Below are 20,040 nucleotides of genomic sequence, written 5' to 3' on the forward strand. Positions count from 1 at the left end.
CTGAATTAACGCATCTGTTTTCAGAGTACCGTTCCATCTTACGTGAAATTAGACATATTTGAAATCATTGATAAGTAGTACTTTAGGCACAAAATTTGAAGTCCTGCAAATCCTAGAAAATTCCAATTTTGTGAAGAATCACAAAGTTCTGAAGCCAAATGGAATTCTCTACTGTGCTTAGCTCTTGCTCCACGGCAGTACTCCTGTGCTTAGTCTGGTGTTGTGTGAGATGTTTGGAATGCATCCCCTCCATAAAATGCACTTCCTCCATACTTTTTTTTTTTTTTTAACTAAAGACTTAAAAGAAATTTCTTGGGAGCTGTTAGTACCAGACATGTGCGAGGTCCTCACTGTGAATAAGACTGATGCACAGTTTCTGTCTTACTAAAACTTGTGGTTCACTGTGGTGGGTGCCGAGTGCTTTCACACTGACTTCCTGTGTGCTTGCAGGTAACTGGCTTTGGGCAGACCTGGTGTTCAAGGTCCGTATAATCCCTGAGATTCAGGGTCCCGCATCTCTGTCCATATAGTGTGCAGCCAGATCATTGACCTTGGAAGTGGTCCGTGTGACTGACTCGTGTTAAGTCTGTGAGACTGTCGTCTTCTCGTTTCTGATTCCAAACTGAGGTGTTTTGTTGTTTGTATGTGAGCGTGTTGTGCGTGTGCTGGGTTCCTATTCCCTTTGCCAGCAACGAAGACATCAGAACCTTTTCCCTTGAACTGCATTTAAGACAAGCTGAAAACATTCTGTACTTTTGTGATCGATTTTCTAAGCTTGGTAGGATGTCACATTTATCCCAACACAAATTAAATCTTGTTAGTATCATTCCATCGATCTATCCAAGTGATTTTGATTCTTGATTATGTCACTCACCACACGAATAGTCTCTTACAATTGCGGGAAAGCAGCAACTTAAGAAACCTGACTTTGTGCCCCTCCTTCAGTTGCTGGTAGGAGGACTGAAATTTTCACTTTTAAGGTTATTGTGTCATAACTTTGAAAGATTTCGCTTGGCAAATTTACACGGTCTCCATCCCCTTTTATTTCTTTGGTCTTATCGCCAAGCCGCTCAGCCCAGTGGAACTCTGTCAAAGGAATGTACTTTTGATGCCTGGAGTCAGCTGCCTGTAAGCACTCATCAGTGATCTTATGCTTCTTCCAGGCAGGTTTAGTACTGATAAGGAACACATAGCTATCAGAGTTATTTTATAATTTATAATATGCAGTTGAGGCTTCTTAAACTAACTCCCGTTACCCCTTCCTGCCTGGGAATCAGCCACAAAGATAATATCAAGGGACCATGGGGGCAGCTTGCTTCTTGTAGTTTGGGTATCAGTTTAAATATTGATGTTTCCATCTTGAGGACTAAAATAGATTTACAAACATTTTAAAACGATTTTGAAAATTTTGAAGAACAATCATCTGTGGAAAATAATGTGATTAAGGAGCTCATTTTGCCTATTTAGAAAAAGGCAACAACCCAAAACTTTATATCCATATAGTGGAACTTCCATATAAAGGAATCTTTAATGTCATTTGCTTATTACCTACGAAAAAGCAGTGTTGTCATTAACATTGAGAATTTGCATTAGTCGCTTGCGCACTCCGGGTAATCTACAAGGCACTCTGGAATTTTGTCTCTCAACAATCACACTCTGTTTTTAATTTCCAAAGCTAGTTTTTAAGCATGTTTCAATAAACCAAGTAATTTTTTGCCACCTGCCAATGAACTTGTAACTTAGAGATGTTAGAAGCAGGGCTGCATTATGACTTGAATGGGCTGGAGGCACTCTTGCCTTTGTGGCCCATTCCTCCATAAAAAAATGTTAAAAGTTACATTTTATGACTTTTGTTATAAAGATGGATATATTAATATTATACATTCAAACATTTTCTTTGACCTAAAGTTCCTTTTTTCTTCTCATTTTAAAAGAAATTAAAACATTTCCATGGGCTTCCAGAAGTATTGTGGGCTCTCATGGGCTCTCATTCCCGTCCCCACTGTGTGTAACAGGTAAATAGGCTCTTGTTAGAAGTTATGATTTTCCCTTTTCAGTTTATTAATTGTTCTTTTGTGTTTAATGTCCATTATTTTTTAAATGGGAAAAACCAACTCCATTTCCAAAGAACATCTCTTTTAAACTCAAGAAGCAACTAACTGCATATTTAGTGGGAATGACATGTATCAGCCTTGAATATATATCAACAACTATTCTGAATAAAATATAAAGGGCTTTTCAAGAAATTGATAAAACAGAGAAATGTATGTCCTTTACATAATCGATTCAAACCAGCTACATGGCCTGAAGCTATCAGCATTTACCCATTTTGTAATTTCAAACAAGATATAATGATCATGAAATACCACATTTTCTGCTCCTATAATCCCCTGTCCTTTCTTACAGCAATGTAAAGCTATGTTCATCTCTTTCTCAGTCTCTAGTGGTTTTAAGGCTTAGTGATAGAAGGTCCGGTGTTTCCTCTCATTCATTCATATTCTAATAATGACTCTTGCTGTGTTTATAAAAATGATACATGCTCACTTTATATAAAGAATCCCAGGAATTCAGAAAAGTAAAAAGAAAAGATCACAAATGCTATCACTTAGAAGTAAGCCTCAACAATAAGTGAACATCCTGTTGGACATCTCTTTAAGCATGTTTATAGATGGGAAGATGGATGGATGGATGGGTGGATAAGAGAAAGAGAGGGGAAAGAAAGAAAGAAAGAAAGAAAGAAAGAAAGAAAGAAAGAAAAAAAAAGAAAGCATTATGCTAAGTGAAAGAAGCCACGCTCAGAAAGGCTATATACTGATTCCATTTATAGTGCACTCTGGGAAAGAAAGAAAGAAAGAAAGAAAGAAAGAAAGAAAAGAAAGAGAGAGAAAGAAAGAAAAAAAGAAAGAGAAAGAAAGAAAGAAAGAAAAAAAGGAGGAAGGGAGGAAGGAGAAATACTTTCAGAAAAGTATGGTTATATGATACATGCTGATTTTTAAATTTAAGAACCACTACATTTAATTTTATTTGAATTTAACTAGAGTAAAAGAAATGAAGTGAGAATTAAGAAATTACTGAACTTTGAATAAACATTTTTTTTTCATAGTAAGAAATGTTATTTTTTGTCGTCTGTGGTTAAGAGATGATGAAGAACTTGATGTTTTTGTATTTTCGTTCCCCCCAGTTATGTTTCTCGGGAGACATTAATGCTGTTCACCCAGGTCTCTCCCCATCCTGGGACATAGGAGAATTCCTATAGGAATTCCTCAGGGATATAGGAGTACTCCCTCAATCCCTGCAAGTTAGGTGTGACCTTGTGACTTGCTTTAACTACAAAATGTGAGCAGAAGGTCACTTATGGAGTGATGTATTTAACTGCCAGATCTCCTATCTCTTAGCCTTTCTTTTCCGTCTTGGTGAGCATGGACGCTTCTGTGAATATGGAGGAGCATCACATCAATGCAGCATAGAGTGCGCACCCAGGTCATGCAGGTGATGCCCTGAAGAGCCATGTGGGCCTCACTGAGATTCAGGGCTTCTCTCCTGCCATAGATAACAGTCTATCCTGACTGCCGTCCTCTCCGTTTTAGGAAGTGTTGATTTCCTCCCTACTGTGATAAATGAGATCATCGGTGCTCTCACAGTCTGTCCTTCTTCCCTTCTGGATTTTTGTTAGTGACGTTGTTATCATCACAAAGTCAAGATACAATATTTATCTTCGGTTCTAGCATCTAGCTTTAATTCTGATCGCTTGTATTGTTTTGATATAGTCGGGGTATATAACATTAGATTCTGTTCAGTTGTTTAAAATTAGTTTTATATTTAAATGAATTCAGTGTTCTGTACTAATCTTTTTACTGTGGCGTTCCTGTTACTGATATCAAGAAATGGGTCAAGGGGCTCAGGGCAGACTACCCGGCAGGGAAGCATTCCACCCCAGAGAAAAGAGATATTTTGTCATTTGCATTGTTTAGAATTTTTGGCACATGTTGATATGAAAAACAGATTTTTAGTGGTTTTGTTATTGTTTTTCAATTCTCTAGAAACAGTGCATCCTTTTTTTGCTTGCATCTGAAGCAGACGGTTCCATGTATTCACCCTTGGTATCACACTGCTGGTATCTTTATTTTATTCATTACACCAACTAGGTAGATTGCCAAGACTTTTAAAGAAAGGCTCAAAACAAGTTCTTGAATTGTTTCTATGTTCAAGAATAAGATATCTACTGATTTACCTATATATTTGACAATCATCTTAGCTAAGAATAATATAATAATAATAATAATAATATAATAATATAATCTAAGTGAGGCTTTGGCACTGGTTTTACCTTTTGCAAATGAGAAAACATTCTGAGACAGGCTAAGTGTCTTACTCCATGTTATGTGGCCAGTTGATGGCAGATTCAAATTTAGATAGGACCCACACCTGCTAATTCTTAGCCAGAGCTGTGGCCACCGTCCCTTCCCTCTTTTATTTCAGTGAGAACTCAGTTATTGCTAGTAGTTTTGTTGTTGACCTTCCGTGGACTATAGTCAAATCAAGTTTTCCACTGCAGTAAGTCTGATTTACTTGTATTTTGCAACACAGCCTTGTTATCGGAGTAGGCGGTCACTTCGTTATCCAGGAATCAGTTTTAGAAAGACCAGTTTATTTCTCCACCTCTCTGTGAGGACCACATTGTTCTCTGTGATTATCTATCAGAACAAGTGGTTCTAATTAGTTTTCTTTTTAAGGTGCTTTTCTTTCATTTCCAGGCAGCCGGCGCCTCAGGCAAAGGGACGTCTCTGCAGAAACGCTATACTCAGGGACCCAGGTTAACGCAGGCCCTGGGAGGTGCCCAGTCAGGTTGGCTTTCTCAGTCTGGCATCCCCAGCCTCTCCATTCCCTTCCCTCCCACGACAAACCATTTTTTTCTGTCTCGGATATGTTCTTTCATTTGTGTGTGTTTTCACCAGTGGTGGTGTTTTACAACATACATTCTAAATATTCCATTGTTACAGGTCTCCTTCTTTTTTCTTATATTTTTGCTTTATCCTAACTGTCCAGCACTCCCTTTGTACTCCCTCATGTTTGCCTCTTCCCCTAGTAGTGAGCTCTGACATTGCTTCGAGCTCCTTTCCTCCCACAGCGTTACCTGATATAAACAGCCTCGTACATGACTCCTCCCGAGTCTGTACGAGAATTTTTCTGGGATCTATAAACCCCCAAACAGGAGAACCAGGTTGGAAGGCATATGTGTACTTGCTAGCACAAATAATGCAACTTTGTATAAACAACCTTGTACATGTCCCTGAGAGGGCTTTTTCAGAGTTTTTCGTGGGTACACGTGCGTGAGAACGAGATTGTGTACTGCGTTCCAGTTGCCCACCTGCTGCTGGCTTGTAGAATGGCTGGCTGCCCAGTGCCCAGTAAAGTCCCTGCGTCTCCACATCTCGGCCAGAGCTTGGCATTGTCTAGATTTCCAGGCACATAAAGTGATCTGCCATGGTTATTTCTGTTGTTATTTCTCAAATTTCTGTGTGTGAGCATCTCTCTCTCTTTTGAGTTCCCTCTTATTTGAATCGCCTTGTCCCACCTTCATCCTTTTCCCCGTGGAGGTGCTTGTCTTTCTTCTCTTGGTTTCGGGACTACCGTCTACCATCCGGGTAGTCTTCCCTCCTGGGGTGTAGACCCATTCTGCTCCGTCATCTTGGATGAGGGTCTCCTTCATTGCACAGAAATCTTTAATTTTGATGTAAAAAAATTTTTATCTTTTGAAAAGGATCTTCCCACTGCAGGTCATAAAGACACTCGCCGTTATTTTTATTAACTTAGTAGTTTTACCTTTTATGTTTGGACCTTTATCCACAAGGAATCCATCACTGTTTATGGTGTGATACAAAAGTGCAGTTTTATTTTTTTCTGTATAATTAGCTCTCCCCAGTTTGGAAAAAGCCTCTCCTTTCCCCATTATAAAATTTCAATTGTCATTACGAGACTTGTCATGTTTATATGCCTTCCCACCCAGAACACGAATGACTCCCCATTTATTCAGATCTTGCTTTATGTCTTTTAATAAATGCTTAAGATTTACCCCATTGAGGTCTTGTGTGATCTTTGTTAATTGAATGTCTAGATACTTTACAATTTTATTGTTTAATTTTATTGTTTATTATTATATTTTGTGTTTGATTATTGCTAGAATGCAGAAATACTGGTTTGTTGGTTTTTATTTTTGTTTTCTGGCAATTTTACTCAACCCTCTCACTTGTTCTGATGGATTATCTGTTGATCTTGGCCTTTTCTTACATATTAGATCAACTAGCCTGAAAATAGTGATAGTTTTACCTCTTCCCTTCAAATGTTTGTACCTAATTTCTTTTTCTTTATACCTCCGGTTCGGACCTCCACGACAATATGCAACAGTAGTGGTGACATCGAGCATCCTTGTTTTGTCTCTACCATTAAAAGGAAAATGTTTAAAAGCTGTCAATTAAACCAAATACTTATTGAAGGTTTTTACAGTCTTTACCAAGTTAAGGAGGTTCCTCATATTCCTAATTAAAGATATCTTTTTAAGGAATCATAATTTTATCAAATTTTATCAAATACTTCTTTGCATCTATTAAGATAATAGTGACTTACCACTTTGGACGATTGCTATGTTGAATTAATTGATAGACCTTGTAATATTGAAATTGTTGTAATCCCAGGATAAATTCTACTTGCTCACAATATATTATTTTAAATAGATTTTTTTTTTTTTACTCAGTGAATATTTAGGATTTTTACATCTAAAATAATAATTGCAAAGAACCTGTAATCTTTCTTTTCTTGTATTCTCCTTATCCTGTTTGGAACAAAAAGTAAAGCAGCCTAATTAAAATAGGCTAGATAACTTTTGTTATTTTCCTATTTCCTAGAATCGCTTATAGAAGCTAGGAAGTGAAACATTTCATAAACATTTGATAGAGCTCACCAGAACACTGTCTGGGCCTAGGGCTCTTTATCAGGGAAGTTCTTTGATTGCCATTTCAATGTATTTCATTAATACTTTGACCTATTCGAGTTTTCTATTTTTTCCGGCACTAATTTTCGTATTTTATATATCCCGGTATCAGTTCATCTAGATTTAAAAAAATGTATTTGTACACTTGTGGATTTTTTTCATTTTTTTAATTAAAAAATTATTTATTTAAACTCACATTAGTTAACATACAGTGTAGTATTGGCTTCAGGAGTAGAACCCAGTGATTCATCACTTACATACAATACCCAGGGCTCATTCCAGCAACTTCCCTCTTTAATGCCCATCACCATTTAGCCCATCCCCCCACTCTCCTCCAGCAACCCTCAGTTTGTTCTCTGTGTTTAAGAGTGTCTTATGGTTTTCCTCCCTCTCTGTTTTTATATTATTTTGCTTCTTTTCCCCTGTGTTCATCTGTTTTGTTTCTTAAATTCCACATATGAATGAAATCATATGATATTTGTCCTTCTCTGACTCATTTCGCTTAGCATAATACCTTCTAGTTCATCCACGTTGTTGCAAATGGCAAGATCTCATTCTTCTTGATCACTGAGTAATATTCCATTGTATGTATGTGTGTATATATATATATATATATATATACACACACACATGTATATACACACCACATGTTCTTTATCCATTCGTCAGTTGATGGACACTTGGGCTCTTTCCATAATTTGGTTGTTGTTGATAGTGCTGCTATAAACATTGGGTGCATGTGCCCCTTAAAATCAGCATTTTTATTTTGTTTTTTTTTTTAATTTTTTTAATGTTTATTTATTTTTGAGACTGAGAGAGACAGAGCACGAATGGGGGAGGGGCAGAGTGAGAGGGAGACACAGAATCGGAAGCAGGCTCCAGGCTCTGAGCCATCAGCCCAGAGCCCGACGTGGGGCTCGAACTCACGGACCGTGAGATCGTGACCTGAGCTGAAGTCGGACGCTTAACCGACTGAGCCACCCAGGCGCCCCAAAATCAGCATTTTTGTATCCTTTAGAGAAATAACTAGTAGTGCAATTGCTGGGTCAGTGTTTCTAGATTATTACTTGGCAAAATTTTACTCCTCCCACCCTATGAAAAGACTTAATTCCCTGTCACACTGGTCCTGGCCACATGCCTTGCGTTGGTCAGTGGAACATCAGTGGACTCAACCTGAGTAGAGGCCTTACATGTCCTTGAGGCAGGGATTAGCCTTTTACTCCAACAGTGGCCACATTAGAAGGGGGAAGTCTCATAGCTCAACTTTTTTTCTGGTCCAGCAAACCTGAAGCATAATGATAGTCGCAGCAGTGATAGCGGCTGACTACAGCAGTGAGTTGTTAAGAGGGATATATTACCAAATTCTGCAAAGGAACATACATAGTTTCTAAAACTGCAACCCTATGTCCCGCTGAGTCACTCTTATAAGGAACTCATATGTACTTACATCTCTGGTTATATTACAGAAGTTTATAGTTAAAGGAATTTATCCTTGAAATCCTTTCCATTATTGTAGATTCCTGAGCATAGATGTGTCTGAGTCTCCCAGCAGCTGCTTACATGTCTTCTGTGACCTTCCATGGTCTTCATTCTCTGAACTGTGCTTTGGAATCCTGTATAGTTCTTCCTTGCAGGTCACCATTAAGGTGGCCGCATATTATAGAATACAGCTCAAAAAAGAGAGGTCTACCAGGGAGGATGGGCTCGTGGGCTTTCCTTCACTCAGAGATTACATACTCAGCCAGGATAGACCACAGGGTGCTGTCTGCACAGAGATCTGTTGGAAGAGATGACTTCTTTTTCTGTAACGAATGAAAAAGTCAGAAGCACAGAGCTGGTGTAGATGATGAGTTGGAAACTTGACTTGGAGCAACTTTTTAAGAATGTGATTAGTTATTGTACACTGAGCTCCATTTTCTGCTTAGCAAGGGACTAAAGATTGGAGAAGGAGGGCAAGAAGTAGAAGACATGATCTCTGCCCATAATGAGCTTGGGAGACAAGTGAGCTATAAGAAACAAAAAAGTGAAGTGTGAATCTTTATACCTGACTCTAAATGCAATAAGAATTGGGAAGGAGACTTTTGGTTTGAGGCCAGAACGGCTGTTGATTGGTATGAGTGAGGGAGGAGGAGATAGAGAAAGAGAGGGGAACATTATGCTGTTTTTATTCATGTCATGACCACAAAGATGGGGGGCGGGGGTGGAAGGATGGGAGGGGACGGGGGTGGGGGTGGGGAGCAGACCTGGGGAGGGGGGCATTTATCCCTTCAAATGCATGGCTTCATTGTGATAGACCCGTTTGTCAGGGAATGTTGTTTCTTTTGAAACATGGGAGTTTGAACTTCACCAGGAATGGGATTGAAGAGTTGCAGGAAGGATTTAGGATCTGTATAAGAGAGAACATTCTGTCAGTATAGAGGGAGAGAATCCCTGCTTTAGGGTATTTAAAACTAGTGGATACTTATGCCACGGTATCTGGTGGTTCTCAACCAGGAACAGTATTGCCTCAGCCCAGGATATGTGGACTTGTGTGCTCAGACTAGGGTGTTACTCGCACTTAGTAAGTGCACGCTGAAGGCCTTGTTGTGCACTGGGATAGCCCTGCCGAGCGGATCTCCCTGCCTCAAGTGCCAATAGCACCCTTTGTAGAAACACTCGACGTCCCCCACACTTCTGTCATTGGGGTTCTGCTTGTACAATTTTTGCTGTATCTTTGTACCACAGGTGCCGCTAAGTTCGTGCTTTAATTTAAATTTACCGTTGATTTAAACATTTATTTTTCTTTTTTGATCACTTGTTTTGTCATCCTATATCCACTTTGTAATGTACTTTCATTTACTTGTCTTGATTTTTGCAGTCATGAGTTTGAAATGGTATTTATACTTTTCTAATTGTATTTAAGTAGGTACCTGACAATTCAAATACAGAATGTTTACCCGTGTACCACCTGATATCATCTTGTACACCCCCAGTGGTACGCACAGCAAGCTTTGAGGAGCAGTGTCCAGATGGTCACGGTGGATTCATTTATAGCTTGACCTGATTTTATGCAGTAAATCCTTGGATGTTGACACTCCAGCCTTAGGACTCTCATTTTTAAATAACTTCGTATTCAGCAGAACTCTCGAGTTGGAAGGGCCTCGTGAGGATTCTTTTCCTGATAGAGGTCAGACAGCACAAACAGCTGTTATTCTCTCTTTCTGTGTGTAAGGTCTCCTTGGAAGGGCTTGAGTTGCCCTTGGCTGCGTCGTGCTCGTGTGCCAGTTATCTTTGCTCCAGACTGTGTCCACAGATTGCTGGCCCTCTCCCAGTTATGTGGCAGTATTCACAAGGCATATGTGACCCTGAAGTGTAGAGGAATGAGAGCAAATACCGCCCTCGCTCCCAAATAATTGGCCCAAAGCGTATGTTGCATTAATAGTTGGCCAGGAGTCAGAATGATGACCGAGTGCAGCAGTCACAGGCTCCTCCCCGACACCCGATAAACTGAACCAAAAAAGTTAAAAGCAGAAACATTCGCCAGCGGTAGCCAAACAACAACAACAACAAAACCCAATCACGGCTTTTATGCCATGTGCTTTGAAAAGGGGCGGGCAGGGAAAGAAACACCAGACCCTGACCCTTCAGAAGCAATCCTGGGAAAAGAAGGGAAGTGTACAAAATCCTAAGGACTCCTGTTAATTCAGATCAGTATGAAAAGAAGCTGGTGGAGGAGGTGAGTGGATGGCCTTGGTAAATGTCAAGAAGCACCCTCAGCAGAGGCAGGAAGGCAACCAAATGCAGGCCATTTCCCAGTCTCCACGCTGAGCTACGGGAAAGAGACCACAGGAGTAAGTGCACCCTGGCTAGGCAAAGCAGGCTCGGTACAAGACATTTAACTGGCTTCCAAAAGAGAGAGCAGGGCACTGCACTCCCAGCAAGGGCAGGCTAGTGAGTCCTGTCTCTCCTCCGTGGCAGAACACTGCATAGAAGGCAACAGCCAACCCCAAGTTGTAGCTCCGAGGGAGAAAGTGTCAAGGGTACCTTGGCTTACCATAAGAGAGCAAACAGAAGCCCTGGATAGAGATGCTCATGTTAAATGGGAGCAAGAGGAAGATAAGTGTCATGACAACTGTGCAAAAATGCTACAGGAGAAAAAAGAAAGGAGCACGGCTTGCAGAAAGTAAACATACACCAGTGTGGCCTGAGTGGAAACCCAACCCAAGAAAACTCAACCTCACGAATATTTCATGCTATAGGGGAGCTCAGTATCGATTCAGTGGAAATAAAAACTCAGTGTAGTTACGATAAAACAACGAGATTTTTAAACTTCATTATTTATTTATTTTTATAAGATTAGTCCCTCCTTTTATTTATTTTTTACTTTTTAAATTTATTTTGAGAGAGAGAAAGAGAGGGTGCATGCATGCGTGCACACGTAGGGAAGGGACAAAAAGAGACAGAGAGAGAGAGAATCCCAAGCAAGCTCTGTCTGACAGCACAGAGCCCAATGTAGGGCTCGATCCCATGAACTGTGAGATCATGACCTGAGCCGAAATCAAGAGTTGGATGCTCAACCGACTGAGCCACACAGGTGCCCCTAATTTTTATTTTTAATTGTGGTAAAATATGCATAACATAAAATTTGCCATCTTTTCCATTTTTAGGTGTACAGTTCCATTGTGTTAAGTACATTCATATTGTGCAGCTAACCTCCAGAATTCTTTTCATCTTGCAGAACCTGCTACCCATTGAACAGTTCCCCATTCCCCTCTCCCCTCTTCTGGTGACCATCATTCTTTCCATCTCAGTGGGATTGACTACTGTAGGTACCTCATATGGCTGGGATCACAGAGTGCTTGTCCTTTCGTGCCTGGCTTACTTCTCTTAGCATAATGTCTTCCAATTTCACACACATAGAACGAGTCAGGCTTTTTTCCTTTTTAAGACTCAATAATATTCTAATGTATAATCTACCACATTTTGTTTATCCCTTCATCCCTTGATAGACACTTGGTTTGCTTCTACTGTTCGGCTATTGGGAACAGTGCTGCTGTGAAGATGGGTTTATAAATATCTCTTTGAGTCACTGCTTCAATCCTTTCAGGACTATGACCCAGAAGTAAAATTGCTAGGTTGTGTGGTAATTCCATTTTTAATTGTTTAAGGAACCACCATACTCTTTGCCATAACAGCCATACCATTTTCTATCCTCACCAACACTTGTTATTTTCTGGATTTTTTTTTTTTTTTTTTGACAATAACCATCCTAATGGATATGAAGTGGAATGGGATTTTTAAAAGCTAGATTGAAGAGCCAAGAAAAGAAATTGAGAAATAAAAACACAATACAAGATTTGAACCCAACAACAACAACAACAAAACCCAAAGCAAAATAAAACAGCATAAAAATAACCAAACATCAAATGAATGGCGTGGGGGAGAGGCATGAGATAATCACAGGAAGGGAGTTAAGGTAATAAGACAGAAAGTGATAGCCGTGGCGGATTGGCAAAGCCATCCAGCATCTGGAACAGAAAAAGAATGCAGAGATATAACACAGGAAGATTTTTCTGAAAGGGAAGAAGGGCTAAATCTTCAGTCAGAAGATCATGCTACATACCTAGTAAAGAAGATAGAGAATGGCCAAGATGTACTCTGGTCTAAAGCTTCAGGATCATAAGCTTCGGACAGAAAAAACAAGTTCTACAAAATGGGGGACGGTCAAGTTGGTGTCCAAATTCCCCATACCGACATTCCCCACCATAAAATATGAGCACAATCTACAAACTTAGGAGAGGAATAAAATTATTTAAATAATATAGAATTATATTTATAATGTAAAAGTATAATAGTGGGGCGCCTGGGTGGCTCAGTCGGTTGGGCGTCCAACTTCGGCTCAGGTCATGATCTCGCAGTTCGTGGGTTCGAGCCCCGCATCGGACTCTGTGCTCACAGCTCAGAGCCTGGAGCCTGCTTCGGATTCTGTGTCTCCCTCTCTCTCTCTGCTCCTCCCCTGCTTGCTCTCTCTCTCTCTCTCAAAAATAAACATTAAAAAAAAACTTTTAAAAGTATAATAGTAAAACAATATATAAATTTGTTTGCATATTATTCAACAGTGAAAGCAGAAAGCAGACAGTCCTGATCTGAAGGAACTCAAAGAATATGGTGACCATGAGCATTTCTTGAAAAAAACATCACCCTGTGATGAAATTGACCCAACTGACTCAAATCAAAAGAACAGATTCAGAAGTAGAAAAGTCATGGTTTAAAAGAAACAACAACAAAAAAGCCTTGGTCAACATTCAAACCATTATAATGTAGTTTTAAGAGTAAACAGCTTGGGTGGGGGGCAAGGGGGTGGCAGATTATTGTTACAGAAGCATAAAAATGTTATGCACCCAACACAATAAAAATGATATAAGCAAGAAAAATCATGAGGGAATGAACAGGAAATATCAAGTGTTAATTATAGAGTGTTAATGTGAAAATATATAGTTTACCACTTATATGTGAAAATATATAAATTATGTTATACTTTTTTTTCTCAGCATTAAATCATTTCGGTGTATGTGTTGTCATTGTTGTTTAAATATTTGACTGTAGGTCAGAAAGCCATTTAGTTTCATCTCTGTTTCTTTTTTTTTCTGTTATATTCAAGCAAAAATCAATAACTCTTATGAGACAAAAGCTATTATACTACCCTTTTAGCAGTATGTGTGCATAAAGAAATGCCCAGAATGATGTATGGCAACTGTAAGTCTAGTGGTGGGATACTGGATGCCTTGTTTTCTTCTTTGTACTTTTTTTATTTTCCTTGAATAATAAGGAATAAGGGCTTTTTTCAGTGAGCCCACATTTTTATAAAAGTGCCCATATTTTTATAAAAGCTATAAAATCATTACTGTTAATATAAAATATTGTCAGTAGTATCATCATTATTCTAATTGCTTCTTAATCATTTCCAAAAAAAAAAAAAAATTATAGTCTCGACACCACCAGAGTCCTTGACCGTATTTTTCCAACTCAGCAACTTGCAACTTGCCTAAGACACTGGCAAGTGCCTCGGGACCAAAGGCACATGCGGTGGAAAACATTAGCTGTTCTAATAGGATGCTTTGTGCCTTCTTCTTGAATTCATAAATCTAAACAATGAGCTGGTGAGTGTGAAGTAAGATTGACTCCAGATCCCTGTAATACTGGTGACAAAGTGTAGTACAAGTAGAGTACTGTCGTGCACACATTTGAGCCAGGGATATGAAAACCTCACTTCTAGTCCCGGCCTAACCAATAAGCAGCCCCAGAACTTGGGATGTTTGGAGTCCTTCTGACTCTCTGCGCTTAGCTACCCCGAACTGCTTTCTTTTCTTCGATTTACCATGGTTTTCTGCCTCAGGGCCTCTGCACAGGCAATCCCCTCTGTGCGGGACACACTTCTTTATCTTTCCATTCACTGGGCTCTTTCCCTCGTGTTCAGGGCCTAGCTTTAAGCCCCTTCCTCTGGAAGGCCTTCTACATCGTAACTGATGGTACTTCTTACTGGATATGCCTAGCCCGTCTGTAGTCACTCACTCAGTGTCAGAGTTCCTTAGCAGACTGGCCTCGGGGAGACGGGGATCTAGGAGGTGCAAGGTCAGGTTCTCTCACTGCCCCTCCACAGCACATGCTTTCGCTTCCTCCACTGGGCTCTGCCAGGGTGGTAACTCTCCTACTGCTACCTCGTGGCCCCTAAGTTTTATTTCTCCTGAGCAGGCCTCTTTGCTTCCGCTTCTGTTAGGAGCCGCAACTTTTCTGGGTAGTGTTCACGTTTATCAGGAGAGAGTAGCTATTCCATGTAGCCCAGTACCCTCCAGCACTAGCCATTCCTGCAGGAGAGAGTGTCACCCCTGGGGCCCAGGCTGGCATTCTTCGTTCCCCCACAGAAACCCCTGCTTGGCCTCTCTGATAAAAGATATGGAAGTGAAAAAAATCATGTTATAAAGCACTATGTGCCAGGTAATCCTAAATGTGTGTTTTATATACAAAAAAACTGAAAAGAAATATCAGTAAAACTTTGGATTGTGAGTAACTTGTTCTGCGAGTGTTCCGCAAGATGAGCAAACATTTCTAGTAAATTTTGACTTGATGAACGATGTCTTGCAATACGAGTAGTATGTGATGCCGAATGTCACATGGTCACAACTGAGCCAATGGTTCTTGAAATGCGCTTTGATATACACATGCTTTGGATTACAAGCTTGTTTCTGGAACATGCTTGCAAACCAAGGTTTTACTGTAGATCAAATCATTATCAGCGGGTTTCTCTGATGGGATTTCTAGTATTGTCATTTTCTTATTTTCACATTTTCTGCAATAAACATTTTCATAGATGCTAAATGGTGTTTTGTAAACTCCTGTTTATTGCCTTTTACTGAGCAGCCTCCAGGAAGACTAGGAAAAGTTGGCCCTTCCATATGGAAGTGTTGGGGCTGTCCTCCCACAGTTTTCATGTCTGCCCCCATCTGATGTGTTTGCTCTTTTCACCTTTATGTCTTTCTTTTCCCCAGATGACCGGATGACCGGTATCCCCCCACACATCCTCAACAGCTCCCCATCCGACCAGCAGATTAACCAGCTGGCGCAAAGGCTGGGCCCTGAGTGGGAGCCCGTGGTGCTGTCTCTGGGACTGTCCCAGACGGATATCTACCGCTGTAAGGCCAACCACCCCCACAACGTGCAGTCACAGATGGTGGAGGCCTTCGTCCGCTGGCGGCAGCGCTATGGGAAGCAGGCCACCTTCCAGAGCTTGCAGAGAGGCCTTCAGGCCGTGGAGGTGGACCCCTCGGTGCTCCAGCACATGTTGGAATAATGGCGTCTCCCTCCATCCACCCATGGGGAGCATGTCCCCAAGTTGCATGTGCAGAATCCTGACTTTCTCCCAGGGCAGGTAGTTTTCGGGGTTTTTTTGTTGTTGTTGTTGTTCTTGTTGTTGTTTTCTTTTTAAGATTCTTAGGTAAAAGGAGAAAATAGGATTTCCAGTTGATACTACTTGAAAGGCCAGATTACTCAGTGGCTCTACCACATTGACAATTGGTTGTTTTTAATTGCTTGAAGATTGCATTGTTTTAATTGTGCAGGTTTTAATTGTGTGGTTGCCTTTCAGTAAACTGGTAAATCATACTGGCTCAAAACACACACACACACACACACACACACACACACACACACAAAAACCTACTGTGTTATATTACATGCAGGTGTCCTATAGATAAAGCATCCACTTTTATATTTCCTGGGAACTGAACTGTGCACTTTGCTATTAATGATGATGATAATAAAAAGTGAATTACTATATATAATGTGACCCTTTCATGAGAGAGTATTGTTTGTTTGTTTTTCTCATTCCTGTAGTGCATAGATTAAAAGTGCATAATTACAGAAGTCATTTTTGTTTTGAAACAGAATTACAAGTAATAACAAAATTCTTACTTTCTCCAGTCAAGATAAATAGGCAGGGTGTCTGCATTAAATTTAAGACACTGAAGCTCCCCTGCAAGACCAGCAAGTTCAGGTACCAGCATGCACACCTGAGCCCTTGATCTTTAAAAGGTTGCTTAAGAAAATAACTGTGCCATTTGTTTAAAGGCTTTAGTTGGGGGACAAAAGAGGGTGTGGTCTTTCCGTTGAAATTGTAGGGATTTAAGTGTTGTGCTCTAAAGGAGTACGATTTAGTCTTCTGTCTTTTTATTAATGACACATGATATTTGTCAAATGGTTCACTGTTTTCAAGAGTTTTCATGTATGTGATCTCGTTTGGACCTCACAAAAATCCTATGAAGTAGTTGGGCAAGAGAGGTGAGCCTCCTTCTGTAATGAAATTGCATGATTTTCCGGGGCCGAATGAGCTAGAATAGGTGTCTTTGGAGCCCTGCCTCTTTCCTGTTGCTCCATGCTGCTTCTCCTCTTTCTCACATGCCCCTCGAAGAAGCTTGAGTCCTGCTGTCCTCCTGCTAGCAGCATCACCTTGGACAAATCACTCCACTTCTCTAACCTAAGCCTCTACAGATGAGGAAATGATTGTCCCCTCTTCCAAGATTTTTGTGATGGTTAAAGAGATAATGTCTGCCAAGGGCTCGTCTAGTGCCTTGCCCTTTGTCAGCTCTCAGAAAATGGGAGCTGTTAATTTGCTGCTGTGGCTGCACACGGACAAAGTTCACAGGCAAAGCCGAATAGTGGCTACAGGTGAGGACACTGCAGGAGGAAGTGCTATTACCATGCTTCCTGCCAAGCTTTAACCTGTGATGTAACGTACTAACTCTACCGTGGGGCCAATCAAGAGAAGGACAGGTGAACAGTCCCAATCTGTGATCTGTTCTTCTGAATAATCGGGGAATCTATTGCCTAATCCTAACTTAACCGAGGATTTTTTTCAAAGGGAAAAAATCAGACTTTTTACCTCGCTGTGTTCCGGGATGAGAATATAGAATGGAAGAATTGAACGTGAAATGAGTGCTCACCAAGGTGACCGTGGCACATCGATAACATCCTCTCAGATGTCTGGCAACCATATTCCCTTTACTAAAAAAGGTCAGTTATTTCACAGTTCAACAAGCAGTTCAAAAGGATGGTCTCCTGGCCCCATCAGCTTTAATTTTCCATTTTGTAGCCCAGCCATTAATTCACTGTCTTGTAAAATTCTCAGACTTCTGGCCCCATCACTGTGCTAGTGATAGACTGAACTTCTATGGCATCTTCAATAAACTGCCTGTCATTTTGAACATTGGACTTGTTACGTTGCTGTTTGTCCCCTGGGTTTGCCAATAGAGAATTGCTTTGGCTTTTGTTCTCACCGCATTTATGGCCAAGGGAGTATGGCCGGGCTCTGCTGCCTCTGACTAGATGGCATTTTAGAAATGGGTCTCATGATAAGCTAGCTCATCTTCCCACCATTTGCTTGGAATCTGCCATGCACAAAGACACCTTGGTGCTCTGTCAGCAGTGAAGGACAATTTGTGATGAACTTGCCCATCATGGGCTGCCAAGGCCATCAGAGAGCTCTGACTTGTTGCCCTGAACGAGCAGGGTGCCTCCACCATCAAATAGCAGTCGCGCCTGCTAGGCCTGCTCACGTTCTTGCAGAAGATTAGCAGAATGGAAGAACAGAGCATCTAAATCACTACCTCATTTCTGCCTGTGGCTGTGAAAAGTGATACTGAATGCCTCTGCCCACCTCCCAAGAGAATTGAGTAGGCGATGCGCCTGCAAGGAGTCCGTGTGTTTTTGCATGGTGGAAGATTCTACAGTTCCAGAGGCTGCCTACCCCCAATAGAATTCTGAAGGAGTACAGTGAAGAGGCAGAGCATTTGCAAGCACTGACCGAAAAAAGATAAAGTCTTGCTCCACTTTGGTTTGGGATACACATGCATGTGCGTTCATGAATATGCCCTCTTAGTTTTTATTAATTTTTTTCTGTATAAAAAATAGTGCATGCTCATTATAGCAGTTTGAAAAATACCACTGGGCAAGAATAAAAACAAAATAAACATTACCCCTACTCTTGTCTTTCAAAGATAACCAGTATGACACCCGAGTTTTAGTCTCTACCCCCAGTTACTTTCCTATGGCTGCATATTTTTATAATGAAAATGGGATTGTGTCAAATCAACTATAACTATAATAAGTAGTTAAAGGACGCACAAAATTAAAAGATGTAGGTATCATGTAGGTACCTCAGTTTTCAAAATATACTACAGAGCTGTAATAATCAAAATTATGGTACTGGCACAAAAATAGATACATAGCTCAATGGAACAGAACTGAAAGCCCAGAAACAAACCCACGCATACATGGTGAATTAATCTACAATAGAGAGGGGAAGAATATATAAATGGGGAAAAGATAATCTCATCAGCAAATGATGCTGGGAGAACTGGACAGTTACATACAAAAAAAAAAAAGAATGAAACTAGAACACTCTCTCACACCATTCACAAAAATATTCTCAAAATGGATTAAAGACCTAAATGTGAGGCTGAAACCATAACATTCCTAAAAGAAGACACAGGCAGTAATCTCTTAGATATCAACCTTAGCAACGTATGTATGGATATGTTTCCCTAGGCAAGAGAAGCAAACACAAAAATAGAGTATTGGGACTACACCAAACTAAAAAGCTTCTGCACAGCAAAAGAAGCCATCGACAAGACAAAAAGGCAACCTACTGAATGGGAGAAAATATTTGCAAAGTCTCTATCTGATAAGGAGTTAATATCCCAAATATATAAAGAACTCCTATAATTCAACACCAGAAAAATAATTCAAGTAGAAAATGGGCAGAAGACCTGAATAGACATTTTCCCAGAGAAGACAGACAGATGGCCAACAGACACATGAAAATCACATCACCCATCATCAGGGAAATGCAAATCAAAACCACACTGACATAGGTGTCACCTCATACCTATCAAAATGGCTAGAATCAAAAAAGACAAGAAATAACAACTATTGGTGAGGATGTGGAGAAAAGGAAACTCTCGTACACTATTGGTGGGAATGCAAACTGGTGCAGCCACTGTGGAAAACAGTATGGAGATTCCTCAAAAAACTAAACATAGAGATACCATACAATCCAGTAGTTCTACTTCTAGGAATTTACCCAGAAAAAATGAAAACACTAGTTGGAACAGCTGCACCCCTCTGTTTATGGCAGCATTGTTTACAATAGTTAAGATATGGAAGCAACCTAAGTGTCCATCGATAGATAAATGGATAAAGAAGATGTGGCGTATATATAGGACGGAATATTCCTCAGTCATAAAAAATAAGGAAATCTTGCCATTCATGACAACATAGATGAAATTTGAGAGTATTATGCTAAGTGAAATAAATAAGACAGAAAAAGACAAATACCATATGATTTCACTTATATGTGGAATCTAAAAAATAAAAGAAATGAACAAACAAAACAAAACATAAACAGACTCATAGGTACAGAAAATAAAATGTTGGTTAGGGAGGGTGGAGAGGGGATGGGTTGGGAGGGCAGGAAAAATAGATTAAGGGGATTAAGAGGTACAAACTTTCAGCTATAAAAT

At 40.2% G+C, this 20,040-nt stretch overlaps 1 protein-coding gene across 2 annotated transcripts in view; it reads left to right on the forward strand.

Moving 5' to 3' along the window:
* CRADD (CASP2 and RIPK1 domain containing adaptor with death domain) overlaps window positions 1-16,167 on the forward strand; it is a 175,792-nt gene extending 159,625 nt beyond the window's left edge. For both annotated transcript variants that reach the window (XM_042947367.1, XM_042947366.1), the window contains exon 3: window positions 15,514-16,167. In XM_042947367.1, coding sequence (XP_042803301.1) covers window positions 15,514-15,815 — 302 coding nt within the window. In that variant the 3' untranslated portion in view covers window positions 15,816-16,167. The remainder of the gene's footprint in view (window positions 1-15,513) is intronic.
* Window positions 16,168-20,040: the final 3,873 nt, after the last annotated feature.

This window comes from Panthera leo, chromosome B4 (assembly GCF_018350215.1).
Source record: "Panthera leo isolate Ple1 chromosome B4, P.leo_Ple1_pat1.1, whole genome shotgun sequence".
Taxonomy (NCBI): domain Eukaryota; kingdom Metazoa; phylum Chordata; class Mammalia; order Carnivora; family Felidae; genus Panthera; species Panthera leo.